The following is a 19,592-nucleotide window of genomic DNA, read 5'->3' on the forward strand; positions in this document are numbered from 1 at the left end:
TGAAGCTCCTGCTGCTCCTCTGCTCCTGCTGATGATGATAAAGTTTGGCGTAATTCATAGAGAAAATTCGGGGCTCGGGCTATGCATCCGCATCCGCATCTCAGATGTGCATATGAAATATGTAAAACTTTTCAATAAACGAGTCACAGAAAAACAATTACCATCCCGGCGAGTGCGGCGGCGGCGGTCGGTCGGTGGTGCTCTGAAGTGTTCGTTGAGTTAGTTGTGCAATTGGATTTGCGAGTGCTCCTCTCTGGGGGGGGGGGGAGAGCCTTGGGTCAACCTGGCTGTTGGCTCTGCATTTGTGCAATTTTAATTGCACAACAGACGGGGAAATTTTGTGAAGTCCCCATACACACACACACAGACATCCTCTTGCGCTCCCCAATCTCTATCTATTTCTCTCTCTCTCTCTGCTCAACCAAATAAACACAGAACAATAACAAGGACAGCTGTAAATTTTATTTCCAGCAGCAGGCAAAAGTTTATCCACCTGGTCCCCTGGACACAGCCACAGCTCCGGCAATCCCCCAACATCACTACTGGACTGGACCGCTCTACCAACCAACTATTCCCAGTGTTGATTTTTAGTTTAGTTTTTCCCTTTCATTACAGACAGAGCTCACTTATGCATACTCCACAAATGTGTGTACGTACAATCCATAGAATGGAATGGCATGGCAAGGGCTTCCCCGGATGGACTCTGGACAGAGGATGGTGGGGATGCTGGTGAGTGCTAGGTGCCAGGGGTGGGCTTATCAGGTGGCCAAAGTGCATGAACTAATGTTCAATTCGGGTTAATTGTATGGACTATACAGTGCTAACTATGCCCTGACTATGTTCATTACCATTTGCGTTCATTTACGTTGTTTCCCAACCACCCACAACGCCCTGCAGATATTCTATATCTGGGGGGCAGTATTCTAGGTGTCCTGTGCCTATTCCTGTTCCCATGAATACATATGTATATGCATATATGCATTCCATCTATGGGCACGGCAAAATAATGAAATGCAGCGATAAATCATAGCCTCCTGCCTGCCTGCTACCTCCTAGGGGTGGAAACTTAAACAATTTTTGTGTAAAATATTCTGCCTCTGGTAATTTGCTTAATTACGAGAAATAATTCGATAGCTATGGAAAGCTTTAAAAATGTACAAAATGTACAGCTGCTAACGACCTGTGAGGGGATTATTTCAGTTTTGATTATGATGCTGATGGCTGGGAGCAGGAACAGCTGTTGGGCAAAACAAGCGACGAAAGGAAAGGTATGCTAATGGGGTAATAAAATTTCCTTTAATTTCAATTTTAATTAGATTTTTTTTATCATCAGTGGATATTTTCCAAGAAAAAATAAAAAGACAGAACTATTTAAATTGGAAATTCGAATATTAAATGGACAAATCATAAATTGACAGGGATCTACCATTTAAGGAACAATTGACTGAAGTAATTATATCTCCAATTGCGTATTATTAGGACCTGTTTAAATATTAACCTATCGAAACGTTACACAGTCTATGGATGATGTAATCCATCCCCCTCAAATAACCTTTATTAGTTCATTAGATGTATTCCTGTTTCCATCCACGAGTATCTCCATTTTGAACACCCATTTAGGTACAAGTACATGCCCTTCATATCTCCCTACTCCCCTTATCGATTAGAATACAACTCTTTCGCTTCAAACCAAATTAAAAAAAATCCCCTTCCCGAAATAAAGCAATTTGCAATAAACGTATTTTGTTTGTTTTTTTTTTTTGTATGAACATTGCGCCAGGCAGATAAGGTAAATGCCCCGACACTTCGACATTACCGCAGACAGGCGACTCTTAGAGGCAGACAGAGCAAAAATGAGGCAATGGCCAGAGTAAACCTCACTTTTCTCCCCCTTTTTTTCTGGCGCTTTGTTGGCGTTATTTTGACGCGTACTTTGCATTTCTCTGGCCCTCTGTTTTTTTTTTGGTTTGGTCGTTTGGTTCGTTTTGTTTAATTTTTCCGCGAGAGCCGGGAAAAGCCTCTTAAAACATTTTTGCAGGCATTAAAAGCGGTCGAGAGTAGTCACGGCTTGAAGATGAGTTGTCTGAATGTCCGTCTGGCATTTGATTGAGCGAGCAGCAGCAGGGAGGAGACGGAGAAGGAGAAGTTGGTGGTCTGGCGCCTGAAAGACGGGCAACAGGTAACGCGCGTCGTATGAGCAATTTTCCAAACCCCAAACCAGCGGTTACTCGGGCGATGATTGTGCGCCAGTGTTTTGCAGAATCTTCTTTGTATTTTTCTGTGTATTTTCTGTGTATTTTCAGTGTGTATTTTCTCACTGCTTTGTTCTGCTTTTTGGCAGTTTAAGGCTGCATTCTTTCGAGGCTCTGCCTCTGGCTCTGCGACAGGGAAAATATTTCATTTATGGCAAGTCTCCTGCGGCACCTGTTGATAGTTGCCTTGTGTGTGTGTGTGTGTGTTATCCGAATTCCCATCCCATCCTCGCATGCTCGTGTGACTTTACAATGGCAAAGTACCTTTGTTTGTATTCCAGCAGGAGAGCGGAGAACAGGAGAACCTGCAGGAGTGGCTGCCTCTTGTGTATTTGCTTTCAAAGGCCTCTTCAAGTGTGTTTAAGTCCCTGGCACTTGGCCATTAGCCACATGGCCACGCCCTCGCCCACCTGTACAGAACATACGAGCACGAGTAGGAGTAGGAGTACGAGTGGGAGTACGAGTATATGGGTACGAGTATTACTACAGCATCCTCATCCTCATCATCATCTGATGTCGCCAAAGTGTTGTCAACGTCTCAATGGCGTCGCCTTTGGTATGCCCATCATCATCATCCAGGTTGTTGCCATCACCATTAACATTCTGTTGCCTGCCACTGGTACCCGTGCCCGTGCCCGTCCCCGTCCCCGTGCATTCTCCTTGTCCTCCTCCGCATATTAATATTTAAAGTTGTTTGGCGGCAACAACAGGAGCGGAGCAAAAGGAGGAGCAGTATGAGGAGCAGCATTTCCCTCAAGGACAACATTTTGGCTTCCAGTTAATTGTGAATGCTTCAGGTGTTGTAGGACACGCTGGGGGTGGTCTTGGGTTTTTCCATGGCTACGAGGCTACGAGTATATTGCGTGATTTGTTGGGCAATGGCAATGGTTGGCACGTGTGAATGTGTTTGTTCAGCGTTGTATCTGTGTCCCTCTGGTGTGTGTGTGTGTGGGTGTCTGCGGTTATTTGTGCAACCTTGTGGCTAATGTAACTGTTCTTGTTGTTGCTGTTGTTGTTGCACAGACATTCATTTATTAAAGCGAATTGCAGCAGCAGCTGGGTCCTGCGGCTGCCCAGAGCCTTGAGCTGATTTATGTTCTACATATAAATAAAATACATATTGTATTTAAATTCAAGGACTGCCTGAAGCGTCTTAAGTTCTGGTTAAAGTCGAGCCAACTACACATTAAGCTTAGGCTAGGTAAATGCCAAGTTTTGCTGTCAAAACTTGAGATAACATTTCATAAGATAACATTTCCCCCACCTCAATAAACATTTAATTAACATTTAATCAAGGCATTGCCTCTGCTGCCTTTGTTGCCTCACGCATTCCATTTAATAAAAATGTACATAGCTGAATAAAATATATAGTAATGCCATTTCATCAGCATTCCTGACCTGAGCCCGAAACTGTTGGAATTTCGTTGTCAGTTTTGCAGCAACAATGCCGTGAATGTGTTTGCAATGAATTTAAAATGTATTTCCACTTGGCAGGAAACAAAACCTTGGGATTTGATTGCCTTGCGGCATTGTTTGCATGTTGCTGCTGTTGCTGCTGCCACTGTTGCCGTTGCATACCATAATTATTATGAAAGAGGAAATGCCAGCAGCTTGTGGTGACTGTAGCTGGACCCTGGGTCAAAGCCGCAAGTGCAACACCTTGGCTGGCCACCAACAGCCATGCAACAAGAGGCAAATACGTAAGCTCGAGCAAATCCCACAAACCAAAATCATTTACACAAGAAACACACACACACACAGACAGACAGACAGACAGACAAAAAACTTGCCCTGGCCTGGAACCCTTCTGGGCCTCAGCGGGTACTACTTCCGCTTTTTTGTGTCTGCTGTTGTCTAACCCAACACTAAATACTTTTTAAAAGTAAATATAAATTTCCAGGCAACGTTGCAAACAGATAAGCATTGCATTGCAGTGCAGTGCAACAAAAAGAGGCACGAACAAAAATTTAATTTTTTGGTAGTCGAATGGGGCAATACTCTGCGAGCGTAAATTATGGAATTACATTTGGGAAAGAGTGAGCTATAAATATAAAGATATACGTAGATAATACTAGATATATATACTAGATATATAGATGAATGTTAAGTTTTTTTTTAAGCTAATTATTAGAAGGGTGAACCTTCTGAACAACCCTAGAGCACCCTCTGGCAGGGTACCCCATTGGGAATTTCCCTCGCAAAACGTGGCCGTGTCCTGCATGTCCTGCCTGGCCCAGATTACAGCCAGAAACGTCGTCGTTCTCGTCGACGACTGTTCGTTGCGGCCACATCCGTTCTATGGCAGTCGCTGCTCGTCGTTCCGTTCGTCCTTCGTTCTAGCTTCCTACACTCTCTCTCTCTCTCTCTCTGCCTGCTTTCGTCCTTGGCATCTACCACTGTCTGCTCATGTCTGTGTGTGTGTGTGTGTGTGTGTGTGTGTGTGTGTGTGTGTGTACACTTTCCATTAGGCTGGCTATGTGTGTGTGCGCCCCCCAAAAAGGCAGAGAAAAGGCAGAATGCAGCCAGCCATGCAGCCGGACAACCGTAACACGACGTTTCCGTGTCCTGGACCCCTAAAACAGTAGCCAACTTTTTGGGCGGCTTCATAATGTTTCAACATTGTTGCTACCTGCTACCTGTCACCTGCCACCTGAACCCACCTGCCCACTGTTTTCTGCCCCTTCGGAGCTGGAGCTGCTCATCGGGATCTAACCCTGGGCCTTACTCAGGGCACAGATGTTGGCTTCTGGGGGCGAAGCTTCTGCTCTGCTCTGTCGTTGTGGCATGTCTAAAAAAAATGTTGCCATTCTACAAGATTTTGGACTGCTTTATGGTATATACGTGATTTTCCAGCTTGTCTATTAAACGGCTTTCCTTTCCTCACTCTCTCCAGAGTAGAGAATTCTCTTCAGTAGGCTCTCGACATTTTTCTCTGTATTTTTCATCGTTTTTTATTTTTTTTTTTTTTTTTTTTTTTTTTTTTGGAGATTGTGTTGCTGAAGGCGCATTCTCTGCACGTTTGGCATTTTGGGCAACAATTGTTGAAACATGTTGTCAACTAGTTAGTTGCCACGTTGTTCTCCTGCTCGTTGTTGTCATTGTTGCTGTAGTTTTGGTGACACTCCACTGCTCGTTCTCGTTGTCGTTTTCGTTGTCGTTTTCGTTGTCGTTCAGTGGAGGCCAAGTTTATTGAGTTAACTTGTTTGCTGGGAATTGAGTGTTGGCAAACTTCTCCGCTCGAATCGGACTTGTGCAACACATTAAGCCAAAGCAATAAAAACTATGCAGATTGCGGACTGAGCGTACATTTATGAGTGAGGCCCCGGAGATCTCGGAGAGCCTGTGTCTAGCGAAGGGTGAATGCGTGAAGTACCGTGGAAAGTACTCACAAGGCAATAAACATTTCCTCATTTCCTCATTTTTTCCTGTGATTTTATGAACCAATTTGGATTAAATTAAGATTTCATCTGTATAAGAAAATCTATAAACTTAAAAAGCGATATTCCTGTGCGGATACTTTTAAGTTCAGAGCAGCTGAGCTGTAACAGAACAACTGCGCTGTTAACACCCCATGCTCACAGCCTGTTAGCGCGCTTCGTTAACAGCCCGTGGCCGTCCTCGATTACAGCGTGCACTGTTGGCGCTCTCTGGCAGCGCTCTGTTAACTTAAATTATATGTAATTAAAGCAAGAGTTTCCTTCATACAACAAATAATTACAATTGCCATAATTTCTAAGCTCCTTATCGCTCTATCGCTATAATTTGAAGGATTATTTATTTGACTATTTTCTCTATATAATCCACCTTGAAAACATCTTCATGGCACACCTCTGTTAATGTTACAAATTAATGGGTACCAAAACGAAGCTAAAGACCCAGACACACACACACACACTTGACAGCCAGTCGGCGAGCACCTCGCTCTCATGCATGCACTCGCTCGGTGGCAATTAACTTTGGTGGAAGTTGCACAATATTTTGCACACGGCAGTGAGTGCTGCGCCGGCTGCCGGCTGTCGGCTGTCGACGTGGGTTAAGTGGAAGAGGAAGCCTCGTCAACAAGTTCAATTAGCTAACCGAAGAAACCAGAAATTGCCTCTATAACTTGCCACGCTCATCGAACATCAGAATCAAGAAGTTTGCCACTGCACCCCACCCCCCAAGAAGTGGGTTGGGTTGCAAGTTTCCTGCCTCAAGTGGCGCAGGAAGTGGGCTGTGCGGGGCGCCATCAACTGGGAACATATCGCGGCTGTTTGCAAGTGTTAAGTTTTAATAAGCATCACATTTAGTGCACCATAAAAGCCACCAAAGGTCCTGGCTCCTGGCAGCAGGAGTCGCCTGCCCCTCCTCTGAGGCACTTGCTGTTTCTGTGATTACAAGAGTCAGAGTCAGAGGCAGGCAGCAGCGACGCAACTGTCGAGCCATTCGGTTGCGTAATTAAATTGAGTGCTGCATAATTTTAAATTGCGTGCTGCCAGTGTTGGCAACTTGCAGTTCTCAGTTCTGAGTTGGCCAACTGCAATTACCTGTTAGCCCTGTTGCTTTCAGCGCAAACAAAAATGCAACCGGAATTTATGGCGGCAGTGCAGCAGCAGGGAGTAGTTGTGGCACGTGGAAAATGCATTGGAAAAGTTAATTTTCATTATGGTTGGAATGTTCTCTCGCTGCCATTCCTTTCGCTTTTCCTCAGTCATTTCTCTTTCGCGGCGAACGTGAAAAATCGTCTTTGTGGTTCGACTGGGGAAATGGAAAATTCAACGGAAACGGATACGGTAAAGGGAAAAGGGAAGAGGGGTGGGGGGGAAAATTCTCTGGACAATTTGAAATATTCAAGTGGTTTTCGGTTTGCCCCCATTGATTTATGAACTTTGGGGCTCTGGTTAATCGTTTCGACTTTTCCCACGTTTTCCCGTTTTTGTTATTTTCCGGGCAGTTTCCTTCATTAATCTTGATACACTCCAATGCCGTTTACATTTCCTTGGCTGCCTAGCTACCTGGCTGCCCCCCCCGTCAATTACAATGTCCAATATCCATTTCCAATTAGTTAAACGATTTGGCATGACTGCCAATCAGCCACTTCCATTTGATCCACTTAAAAGAAAGCTTAAAAATCTGCGTCCCCTGCTTGCAATCGAGCCGGGTAACGAATCAATAAGGGCATCATCAAGTGGATATCCAGCCACTTCCCTCCCGGCTCGGTGGTCCCAGGTTGCATGGCAAAAAATAATTAAGAATCATCATCAGCATCGGCCAGGGAGCAGGAGGAACAGCAGCAGCAGCAGCAGCAGAAGGAAGATAGAGCAGCGCATCCGTAGCTTTTGGTGCCTGAGAGAAGCTTCGTGAGTGAGTGGGCCCATAATTAATATTTTTCTTGCCTTATTCCGCACACTCAAAGCAAAAGTCGCCTGTTGCCTGGACAACCACTTGCCAAGCGGATAAAATATTAAGAGAGAATGATTTTGCTTGAAGAAGATTGAATGCTCTTTTAAGGAGTACAAAAACTAAAATATAATTTAGTCATTTTCAGACAATTCCAGCAGTTGTCTAAGCAATTCTAATGCTTGCTTCAAGTATTATTTTAGCTTCAATTTATAGTTCCTTTGCTGCTTTATTTGTTTCTGTAACTAAATCAACTCTAAAATCAAGTATACCCCACTGAGAGCACCGCCAGAAAGCCAGTAAGGGTATAGCCCACCTGCCAAGTTCAGTTTAAGTTACGTGCAATAATAATTTCAAGTGAGAGTGGAGAGTGGATAGTGCATAGTGGCTAGAGGTTGGTGGGTAGTGGGTAGTAGGCTGTGGGTTGTGGGCTGTGGACTGTGGGTAGAGGCGTGACTGGGCATCCTTGGCCAACTCGCTTACCTGTGCTGATATGCGTCCCTTCTTCAGTCGCGTGAGGTCCGTGTGACTCCAGTGGCTGCGACCCCAGGGCATTACATTGCGCAAATCCTCATCAAAACTGCGCAGGCAGGGGATAATAACACAAATTGGTATTAAAAATTAATTGCATTTTTGCCATCCCATCCCTGCCCCTCCCTGGCTGGGGATACTCACTTAAAGTCGTTGAGTTTGTTGTGCAGGAACTTGCGTATATTCCAGGGTAAATCGTTATGGCCATCGATTAAAGGCACTTGATCCAGCAGCTGAACGGCCACGCGTAGGCGTTCCTCAAACGGTGCACCTGCAGGGGGGAAGAGGTGGAAGATGTCAGATGTGAGATGGAAATGCTTTACCAGCAGCAACAGCTTCTAACTAAGTTAGAGGCGCATTAGCACAATGGACACCCGCCACTCCGGCACACACTCTCCCCCTCTCTGGCAATCGCATTCGCCCTGGCAATCGACTCAAAGATAGTGTGTGCGAGGCAACGTGTCGTATGCGTTATGGTAATTGATTTATTGTCCATGGAGTGGCTCTCCATGGGTCTGTCTATCTCTCTCTGGGTTTTAGATACTCACTTGCTGCCACACGTAGAGCCAGGGGCACGGCCACACTGGCAGCCCCAATTATCAAGAGTATGGAGCTCACAGCCAGCCAATGCTTGGCCGCATCGAATCCTGCACACACATACACATACAGTAGGAGAAAGGAGCCAGTAGCCAGGAGAAATAGTAGGAGCCATCGCACCCATGGGACCCATATGAGAGCGCAGAGCAGAGTAAGAGGATGGCAACATCATCAGCATTCATGATGACCAGGGGTTCCACATCCACAAATCCATTGTGTTGTAGTTGTTATTGGCAGTTCAATGCCAAGTCGTTTGTAGCATCGTTGTCGTCGTCGTCGTCGTCATCATCATCATCATTGTTCGTTGGTTTGTGTTGCATTTTGTGTGTGTGCAAATTGCCGTGACAGTGGCATTGATTACAGCAACAATAGCAGCAGTAGCACAAGCAGCAGCAGCAGCAACACAAGCAGCAACACAAGCAACAACAACCATGGTAATGGTGCACGACCATCGTGCAGGGCATCAGAAAAGCAAAAAGAAGACCAGAGGCAACATCGACATCAAGTTGCGGTGTGTTCCCATCATCATCGGAGGAGCAGCAGCAGCAGCAGCAGCAGCAGCAAAAAAGAAACGATAATAAGGAAATATGGTTAGTTAAACGTTTAAAATTGAATTGCTGCCGAGTTGGTTTTGGTTTACAAAATGGGGAATCAAACAAAGAGAGAGAGAGAGAGACCAAGGAGAAACCATCATCATCAAGATGCTCAGCTCCTGCTGCCAGTCTTCGACTTGGTCTCAAATTCCATTCAACGAATGGAGTGCACTGCAGTGCAGTGCAGTAAATCAGCTTCGATCAGGCATGACCAACTTGTTGGATACTCGTATGTGAAGGAAATTAGCTGAGTTGGCAGGGAAGGAAGGCATTGGAGGAGCATTTGAGGGATATTTGTAATTCAAGAAGGGTTTTGCTTGGTTAAAGATTGCCAGTGGTGGCATTCAATTGGCTCTGAAACTCATGCAGCATAAGAACAAGGTAAAATACTTGCTAAAAGTGTCGTATGAGCCAATGCATGACAGATTAAAGCAATCTATTGAGTTGATTTTTGAACAATAAAGATGGAAAAATACCCTTTTTTGCTTACTAACAAAGGATGACTAGATAAGCAAGAGATCTATGACTATCATAATATACACCATAAGTAACAGAGTTCAGAGCAGCAGCTGAAACACAGGAACAGCGCTGTTAACACGCCACGTCTACAGTATGTTACCGCGCGCCGTTAACAGGCTGTTGCCGATCGGTGTTACTGCTCGCTGTTACGACTCACTGAGAGCGCTGGGCGAGAGGTCTCTGCCGACTTTTCCCTCTTTGTGCTCATCGTTGCATTACAAACATTACAAAAAACACAACTTAATAATTGATTAGACGATTTTGACTTTAAATTAAATTTTCTGAAACCGTTTTTAGCACTTGCAAAGCTAGCAAAGAAATAATAATGCTTAGATGGATAACTATTAGTATTAGAATATTTTTCACTATGCAGAAAATACGAGAATTCCAGGCAGATTTTTCGTTAATCATTGAATAGCATTCACACATATAGAAAGCCCTGTAACATGCTTCAACTCCATCTCCCTAAATGGGCTTAGTAACGCACAAAAGAACTTACTTGTTGTGCATGCCGCACAGATGCCGCCCATCGTAAGATCAAAAGATTATTGCTTATGTAACTTAAGCATGACTGAATCTGAATCTGAATCTGAATACAGTTACAGTTACTAATAAGCACATGGGGGGCATTACATTGAAGGGCTTATTACATTGTTCGAGAGCTTGGCTCGGCTCCTTCTCCCTGTGGGAGACAAAGCCAATGCACCGACAGAACTAATGCCAATGCCAATGTTAATGCGATGCAAATGCAAATCTCATTATACGATTTCACTTATGTGGAAACGGATACGGGCAGTATCAATGACAAACTGCTTGTAATTTCTAATTGCAATCCGAATTTGATTGTGTAACTAAAACCGATTGATAAAGTGGCAGATGGGGAACAGACCAGGAGAAGGAGCAGAAGTAGGAGCAGGAGGTGCAGCTGCAGCTGAAACTGAAGCTAAGCAAATAAGTCAACTGAGGCGAAAAACTAGCCATGACCATGGCCACAGGGAGAGCTCTCTGAGGTGTGTGTGTGTGTGGAAAGCGTAGAGAGCAGAGCGATGTATCCATTTGATTACAGTGGCCGGCACTTGTGCAAGTGAGTCCAAAGTGAATTACCGATAAGCAAGTGCAAACCTAACGAGGAAAAGCCATAGTCATAGACGGAGAAGAGAGTTGGGAGACAGCTCCTGCTGGTTCTGCTGCTGCTGGGGGCAGCCGCATCAACGATTTGCATAAATTTAAGGGGACAGGACATCGTCGTCCACAGTTACGCAGTTTTTGACTGCTAACGAATTGCATTTGCCAGGAGACATGACAAGGATGGGAATGAGAGCTGGTAGCCTGGTACCAGAATGATGATGATGATGAGGAGGAGGAGGAGGAGGAGGACACCGACAGCGACAACGGCAACGGCAACGTAGCAACTCCTGATGATGAGACCAAAGTCACGCGGGCATTGGCAACGTTTAACATTTAGCAGCCATGTTACACGAAGCGCAATCAAACGGCTAACGACTAAATGGAATTGCCCCCCAAGGGGGCGTGCCAAATGGTGGGGTAGCGGAATATTAAGTGCAATGCCATGTCAATGTCTGCCCAGCGCTCACTATCCCACAGTTCAGTTCAAATAGTTTAGAGAGAAAGAAAGAGACAGAGAGAACGAGTGATATTGTATATATATATGTACTTTGTACAGCGTGATCCAGCGGCATACAGAGACAAATGTCATAGAGAGCTCTCTCTCGCTCTGCCGAAAGGTCAGAGCAGTGCAATGGCGATTTTCGGATTTGAAAAAGTTTATAGCTGGCAGTGTAAGGATTAGAGAAGAAAGTACGAGTGGCAGGTTTTGGTATAGCGACTAAAAGATGCCCTGTACTCAAAGGTGTTTCGCATCTGAGGAAACGTCTCATGTGGCAGCAACAGAAAACCTTTTCAAAATTAGGCAAAAAGCAGACGATATAATTCGTATCAGAACTACGAAGGAATTGCTCGAATTTGTTCTTTGAAATTTCACAAAAATTGGAATGAAAATTCTAGAATTTTTCCGCATTTTCTGTATCTGTTGTATGTGGCAAGGAATGGCGCACGTAATTAAATTCTATGTATGGTTTTAGTTGCCCACAAATATGGCATAAATTACGCTTATTTTTGCCCATTACATACCAACTACCAAAGTCGAATCTACCCAGCTAACTCTGACAATTACTGTGTACAATAATCCCCATTTAAAATCCCCTGCCCAATACTTACGGAATGAATTCGTTCCCGAGCTGGAGGAACCGCGACTGGGACACTGTCGGTGCTTCCATGGCATGATGCTCGTAACGCTCGAGTGCAGCTGGTGATGCTTTTGTGGCGTGACGGAGCCGGAGCCCGATCCACCCACGACCGCATGGTGTGCATGATAATGATGCGGATGTGAATGCGAATGCGAATGGGGATGTGGATGCGAATGTGGATGTGGATGGGTGTGCGTCTGTGCAGCACCCTGCTGGTGCAGCGATGTCTGCGACTCGCGTTCTTTCAGCCCGATGCCCAGGCCGATGTCGCTGTCAAACGATGTCATGGTGAAGGTGGATGCGGCCAGTGCCCCACCGCTGCCGATTCCCTGGTGGTGTTGGGGCATTTTCTGATACGGCACACGGCAGCCACCGATGGCACTGCCTTCGATGTTGACCAAATTGCCAAAGCTGCGACTATTAATTGGCAATGTCCAGTCCATGCTGCTCGTGTGAAAGATGGCCGGCTGCTGTTGCAGTGGCAATGTGTGCTGATGCTGCTGCTGTTGCTGTTGCTGCTGCTGCGGCTCTTGCTTCTGGGCTCCCTGCTGTGGGAAATTGAGCAGCGATTGGGAGAAGCAGCGGCAGCGCTGCTGCTGGAAGTGGGCCAGCTGCTGCTGCTCGTGCTGCTTTTGCAGGTAGCGACTGTAGTGGGCCAGGTGTCGGGCATAATCGCTGCTCGGTCCGATGGTGTTGTATTTCGAGGCAGCACTTCCGTTTCCGGCTGCACTTGCTGCTGCTGCTGGTGCTGCACCCGTGGCTGCTGCTGCTGCTGCTGCTGGTTGCAGGAAGCACAGACTCGGATCCGATTTCTTTGAGTGGGGCGTGAAAATCTCATCCTCCTCGTGGGCAGCAAATGGCGGGTTTGAGGCATGTTTGCTCTGTGGCTTGCTCAGACTCTGACTCTGACTCTGTATCTGAGTGTGGCTGCTATGATTGTGGCCATGACTGTGGCTATGCGTGTGGCAGATATCTGGCTTCGCATTGTTATTGTTGTTGCTGCTGCTGCTGTTGCTATTGTTGCTATTGGTGCTGCTCTGATTGCTGGCACTGGTGGTGGCGGTGCACTTGAGCAATGTGGCAGTGCACTCATCCAGTGCGGATTTGGTGCACTCCTGCAACAGATCGCTGCTGCACAATTGAGCCAGATTGTTGTTGTGGCTGCCAGAGTTGGCCAATTGCTGCTGCTGCTGCTGCAGATGTTGCAGAAGTCTGAGGCTCCGCATGCTGCCATTGCGCTTAATGGCAGGCGGCGGCGGCACCGGCGGTATGATGTCCACATCCGACAGGCTGGGCGTGTCGCACTGCAAAACAGAAGCGAGAAAGGAAGTGTAAGTTCAGGCTGCTGACAAAAGGGGAAATCGCATTAAATCAATAGATATGAGCAGCTTCCGGCGGATGTTACCCCCCAACCGCAAAGAGTGTTCATTGCGGGAAAGTCTGGGATATTCTTTTTGATATTAAATCCATGGGAAATGCTTGTTATTTTCGCCCAGTGTATGTACGCCCATAAAAAGTTGCTACAAAATATTCATAAGAAAAAGAGATTTACTAGCCACACACACACACACACACACACACACACACACAAGAAAGTGCTGTGTCCTGTGTACTGTGCCCCCTGGCTACATCAAATTTAATTATGCCATAGACACCGAGCCAGACACATCCTCCCCCTCCCTCAATCAAGGGGCGTGTGTGCGATAAAGGCCAAGAAAAAGGTTTATCCCACCCCCCAAAAATTTTCTCAATTTCCACTTGGCAGGAACTCCTGCGCCTGAACTGCCAGGTTCGAGTCGATTCCAAGTGCGCATCGTCATGGCCTTCCCGCCCTAATTGAATTTGCTACGGTCAGCATCGGCATCGGCATCGGCATCATCATCATCATAATCATTCGAAGCACTCCTCCTCACGGAGGAGCAGGAGCAGGAGTAGCAGCAGCAGCAGCAGCAGCGGGAGCATCTCGAAAAGCACGCTCTGGGATTTGAAATTGAATTTCAGTTACGGGAAATACATTTGCATTGATTTGCCTTCACCTCTCCCTCTCCACCCACTCCACCCACTCCACCCACCCACTGCTTGTTCCTGGCACTTTTCTTTCCTTTTTGTGTGTGTGTGTGTGTGTATTATTTTGATGCGTCTGCATTGCCATTAATAAAAATTTCCTTTGAATTTTGATTGCTTTATGGGGACACCAGCCAGCCATCGTCGTTATTGTTGTCTGTGTCGCTCTTTTTTTTTTGTCTTGATTATTTTTTATTTACTCTGTCTTGTCCCTGAGAGTCCGTGTCCCTGTCCATGTCCTGTCCGCCTCCTGTCGCATCCTGTCCGCTGCTTAAGTGGAAATTGAAATTTTCATATTTTCATTTGGTAATTCTTTTTTTTTCTTTTCTTGTTCTATGCCCCGGCCTGTCGCCAGCTCTAAATAATTTATGCAAATATTTAGCGGCGGCGTGTGCTGCATATTTTAAGTCCAGCCAATTTCTGAACAGTTTTCTTATTTCGGTTTTTCTTCTTCATTTTTTTTCCCACATATTTTGCATTGCTGTTGCTGTTGTGATTTTGGTTTTTATTTGGTGGTTGTCTTTCAGGGGGCAGCGGAGGGAGGGTGTAGTGGTAAGGTTAATTATATTGAAATGGTTTTGTTTTCGTAATTTTTATGAGATCAAAGATCTCAAATCCCATTAATGATTTATGAGTGGACATAGGTCAAAAACAGGCTACGACTGATGGGTTTTCTGTGCTTCAGACTTTAAGGATATTTATTCTTAGCTCCTGGAATATTTCTATGTAAAGTTACAAGCAAGATTATTAGTAATTAGCTATTAATTTTGCCACAAAAAAAAGGTTCCAAAAATATCCTTAAAATTGTATGCATTCCTTCGCTCTCTGTTCTTTCCTTTTATAGCCTTTCCCCTACATTATCTTATCTCTATATATGTCGTTGATTAAAACCCTTTGATGTCCATGTTTATATGTTGGAGTAAGTGGCTTAAAGTGCAGCCAAAACTGCACAAAAACATTATTCTTATACTCTTAAATAAACGCTCTTAGGTCTGATGCTTATCAGCGGATTAAACGCGAACTTAAACAGTGTAAATATATCCCTGCAAATTGCCAGCACAGACACTGCTCCAACTCCCTTCTCTCAGACAGCTCCTTCTGCCTGCCTGCCTGCTCAAACGAATGGAAGTGGGGGCGGGGGCACTTCTCTCTTCACTTCTCCACTCGACTCCTATTCTTCCATTCTGCCCCTTTGAGCTCTCCTCTCGTTACTTGAACATCTCTTGCAGCTGCTGTGACTGCAAATCACTCACTAATTAAACGCGCACTAGAGCAAAGTTCCCATCCCATTCCCCTAACCCCCCTCCACCCCTTACATATACTCGCATGTTGAATAAATTCTGTGGCACAGTGCAGCCAAAATGTATGCAACAGTATATGGTTATTTGGCGTTTATGCCACAAATTTGACGCCATGTTTATGTGGCAGAGCTGCAAGTGGCAGACGGGGGCAAGGGCGGCTGGGGCTGGGGCTGGGGCTGGGCACACCCCCATCCACCATCGTGGTGAACCGCATCTCTCGCGTTGCGTTTTTGAGCATTAAATTGCTTGATATATCGCTTTAGTTTTTCTTCGCTGCGACTTTTAGCCGGGGTTTTCCCTTTAGTTTAGAGGAGTTCCATTTTTTGCATGGATATTTTTTGCCTTTTTTTTTTTGTTGGCCCAGCAGCTTCCTTTTATTCTGTCATCTGGCACGTTCCTTATACTCTTTGCTGCAGGGTACTATGATTTTTAAGGAGAAACTTGCAAGGCACAGATGGCAGAATTTCTGGCCCTGTATATTTGCATAAAAGTCAGAGGGATATTTCTTTCTATTTAATGTATTTTATATGCATATAGATTCCAAGCACCTGATAAAATATACTTTCAAGCCTGACTGTCATAGAAATATAGTATATAATAAAAATGTTTGTTTTTAGGAATATATTTTTATTTTTTTATATTTATATTATTATTATTATATTATTATTATATAATTATTATATTTCTGTTCTGTTTATGGCTTCAGAGCGCAACACTTTTCCATCCAATTAATAGATCTTGAAGTGTATCTAATGCTTCGACCCATGCAGTTACCAGTTTTGCCCCCATTTAGGTTCAGCTTCTCATCTGCTCCGCTCTCATCATCCTCTTCTGCAACCATCTTCTCGCCTTCATCTCTTTGGCTTTACCCTTTTGAATTATGCTTTGGCTCTTTGTCTCGTTTTAAATTTCATAATGCACATTTTATAATAATTTTTCGTCTACTTTGCTGCAATTTTGTGCAATTTTTTACCATAATTTATGTGTCTATATGCGTGTGGAGAGAGGAACAGCTACAGCATCAGCAGCAGCAGCAGCTCCTCTCTGCCGCAAATTTTCTTGCTACAGTTACAAAAATTTCTGCATCGCCACGAATATGCCATAGAGGGAGAGGGCGAAGATCTAGGGGAACACAGGGTGTGCGTGCGTGTGTGTGTGTTTGTCGGGCGTAATGTTGAGTTATGGCAGTTTTGTAGTTTGCGAGAGAAACTTTTTTACGAACATCTCTCTTTCGAGTCGACTCGACTCGACTCGACTGGAGTCTACGACTAGAGTCCGGGGTCCGGGTCCGGGTATTTAGTTAAATGTTCGTAAAATTGAGTGTTGGTTATATTTTACCCGAACTTCTGCCGTGTCCCTGGCTAGTTCTTCATTTCACACAAACACACACAATCGCATTTAATCGATTTGGCAAAAGCAATAAGCAAAAACTTTTATAAATACTCAAGTTTGTTTTAGTTTTGTATTTCTCTCTCTCGCTCTCTCTTGCTCTCTCTGTCGTTGCCCTGCCCTGGGATTCCTGCCAATTTGTAATTATCCATCAGGCTCTTAACTTTACGACTTTATCAATGGCCATTTCGGCTGTCGGCTGTCGGCTTTCGTTTGGAAAGGGCTGGCAGGGGCAGAGCTTTAAAAACCATCTGATGGCCCGAAAAACGAAGGAAAGTTTCTAATTATTGCAGTCGTAAAAGTTTCGACATAAAAACTGCGTGTGAAGATATATTTGGAGGGGTGCCCAGTCCCAGATCTTATTAGTGGATTTTTTATATGTATCACTTATTAGGTTGATGAGCTGCTTATTTATTTATACCCACAGATGGAAAGCTACACGTTTTTCAACATAAAGAAAAAATATTCGATATAAAATGATTTTTGTTTGCAATTAATACTCGCAGGAAACTTTTGCCCCACACATAAATACAGCTCCAGTGCACTCCCCCATCAATCCACCCATCTATACACGAGTTTATGCAGCCATAAATCCCGCAAAGAAGTTGATAAATTTAAAGCCAGACTGGAGAGTGGAGAGTGTGCAGTGTGGAGTGTCTTTTGCGGGAGTAACAACTACATGTACATGGAGCTAAATGTAACGCATAGCGTAAATAAAAACTCCAAAACGTTGCTACTAAATTATGTTTGCCGTTTGAACAGAGCGACAGAAACCAGAGACAGCCACAGCGACAGCGACTGAAACAGCGGATGAGCCGCAGACTTGGACTCTTTTTCCTGCAGTCGCACCCACCCACGCATGCCACCAAATTGCAGCCACAATTTGCTGCAACAAACTCAACTGAAAGTGGGCCACACAGAGGCAGGCCAGGCCAGGCCAGGGCAGGCCAGGCCCTTTCCCCCCCATGGAAAGGCATACATCAAATGTGTCAAAGAGATTTGTTATGCATGACAGCGACCTCCCCTGCCCCAGGACCAGCACCAGGATCAGGAAAAAAGGGAACCAACAAAACCCACGCATACAACAACGGAATGTGGCACACACACACACACACACAAGAGAGAGATCTGAGTGGGAGGGGGAGTTGGCTGTCATTTGTTGTAATTGCACGGTGCAGTGGAGGGCAACACCGTGTTAATTGTGATAAATGGAAGGAAGGAAACACTCGTGATAGCTTCATAGTATATATCATATGCATATATATATATATATATATATATATATATATATATATGTATATTGCTTTGCTTTATTTAACCGAAGCATATCCAAACTTCTTCAAGAGCATATTCATAGAGTGTTCATGGTACTGATACGATGATGTGTGGATGGTGTGTGGCGCCGCCTGAAACGATGTGTAAATCAATGGTATATGTGCGTTAAGATGATGATCCATTAACAACGTCGTTTCCCCAAACGCAAAGCAATATAAAAAATCGTATAAGAGAAACTAAATCAGAAAAGTTTTCTTTGTGAAGGCGAGAAACTCCTCGCGGGAGACCTCGCCATCGCCACTGGTGTTCGCCTCATCGATCATCTCCTGTAGCTCCTCGTCGGTGAGATTCTCACCGAGCTCCTTGGCGACACGCTTCAGATTGGCGAACGAGCAGCGCCCAGTGCGATCGTCATCGAAGAAGGCGAACGCCTTCAGCATGTCCTGTATGGAGTCCTTCTCGGCCATTTTCTGACGCATTAGATACAGAAAATCATTGAACGCAATGCGTCCCGTCTTGTCCTTGTCAATCTCATCCATCATGCTCTTGATCTCCTCCTTCTTGGGCTCAAAGCCCAAGGCGCGAATGGCCACACGCAGCTCCTTGACCTCGATAAAGCCCGTGCAGCCGGTATCGAATAGCTCGAAGGCCTTCTTAATATCGGTCTTCTGCTCCAGCGATAGATCGAATGTCGGCAAACGGACCCGCTTCGATTTCTTGGCCTTGGACAGCGATGCCGTCGATTGCATTAAGGTCGCGGTCGACACAACGCTATCCATTTTATTCGAATTTCTAATTCTAATTCTTCTCTCGAATTTCTATTTACGATTTGTTGTTGTTGTTGATGTTTTCGGAAAAATTTTCACAAAATTTATCGGACAAAATCTGGTTATCGAATACAAGTTTTCTCCGATTTTTTGTTGTGAGTATGAACACGATCAGAGCACGACTGAAAATATCGGAATTTTTGCCCCCAAATGATAGGCAACGCCAACAAAAACCTACTCGATTGAAAAATGTTATCGAATAAGCGGGAAAGGCCGGGAATTTTGAACTGAAAGAGTGTTTGAGTTTCGGGTGTTTCTTTTGGCTGATTCTCAGCAGCTTCAACCGAACAACAGCGCTGTTAGCTCGCTAGGTTAACAGCCTGTTAACGCTCAACGCACTGTTAGCGCGCTCTGAGGGAAACCTTATCCTCAAACTACAGATCAAAACGATTTATACCTCTGATGGAAAACCTCCTTTCCCTCAACTTTAATCCACAGCAATGAAAATGTATATTTGCTGGAAGGAGAGCTTCCATGGCCCCAGCCTCTGCTTAGATCCCCCCAAAGACCCACGAGGAGGAGCACTGTTAGCCACAAAAAGCTAGCTGTCAGGTGGCAAGTGGCATGCGGCAAGCGCAAGCGGTGGCAGGTGTCAGTC

The 19,592-nt window shown here is 45.0% G+C and overlaps 2 protein-coding genes across 2 annotated transcripts in view; both read right to left on the minus strand.

Annotated features, from left to right (window-relative positions):
* LOC111080903 (LIM domain-containing protein A) overlaps positions 1–19,592 on the minus strand; it is a 102,772-nt gene that overhangs the window by 37,845 nt on the left and 45,335 nt on the right. Inside the window, exons 4-8 of the mRNA XM_041594754.1 lie at positions 12,925–13,442; positions 12,110–12,867; positions 8,711–8,809; positions 8,307–8,433; positions 8,115–8,211 (exon numbers count right to left, since the gene is read on the minus strand). Coding sequence (XP_041450688.1) covers positions 8,115–8,211; positions 8,307–8,433; positions 8,711–8,809; positions 12,110–12,867; positions 12,925–13,442 — 1,599 coding nt within the window. The remainder of the gene's footprint in view (positions 1–8,114; positions 8,212–8,306; positions 8,434–8,710; positions 8,810–12,109; positions 12,868–12,924; positions 13,443–19,592) is intronic.
* On the minus strand, positions 18,175–19,121 carry LOC111081061 (caltractin). The gene has a single exon (XM_022376991.2). It carries the CDS (start codon positions 18,944–18,946, stop codon positions 18,404–18,406), a length of 543 nt encoding a protein of 180 aa, XP_022232683.1. The 5' UTR covers positions 18,947–19,121; the 3' UTR covers positions 18,175–18,403.

The sequence above is a fragment of the Drosophila obscura genome, unplaced genomic scaffold (assembly GCF_018151105.1).
Source record: "Drosophila obscura isolate BZ-5 IFL unplaced genomic scaffold, ASM1815110v1 contig_36, whole genome shotgun sequence".
In the NCBI taxonomy this organism is placed as follows: Eukaryota; Metazoa; Arthropoda; class Insecta; order Diptera; family Drosophilidae; genus Drosophila; species Drosophila obscura.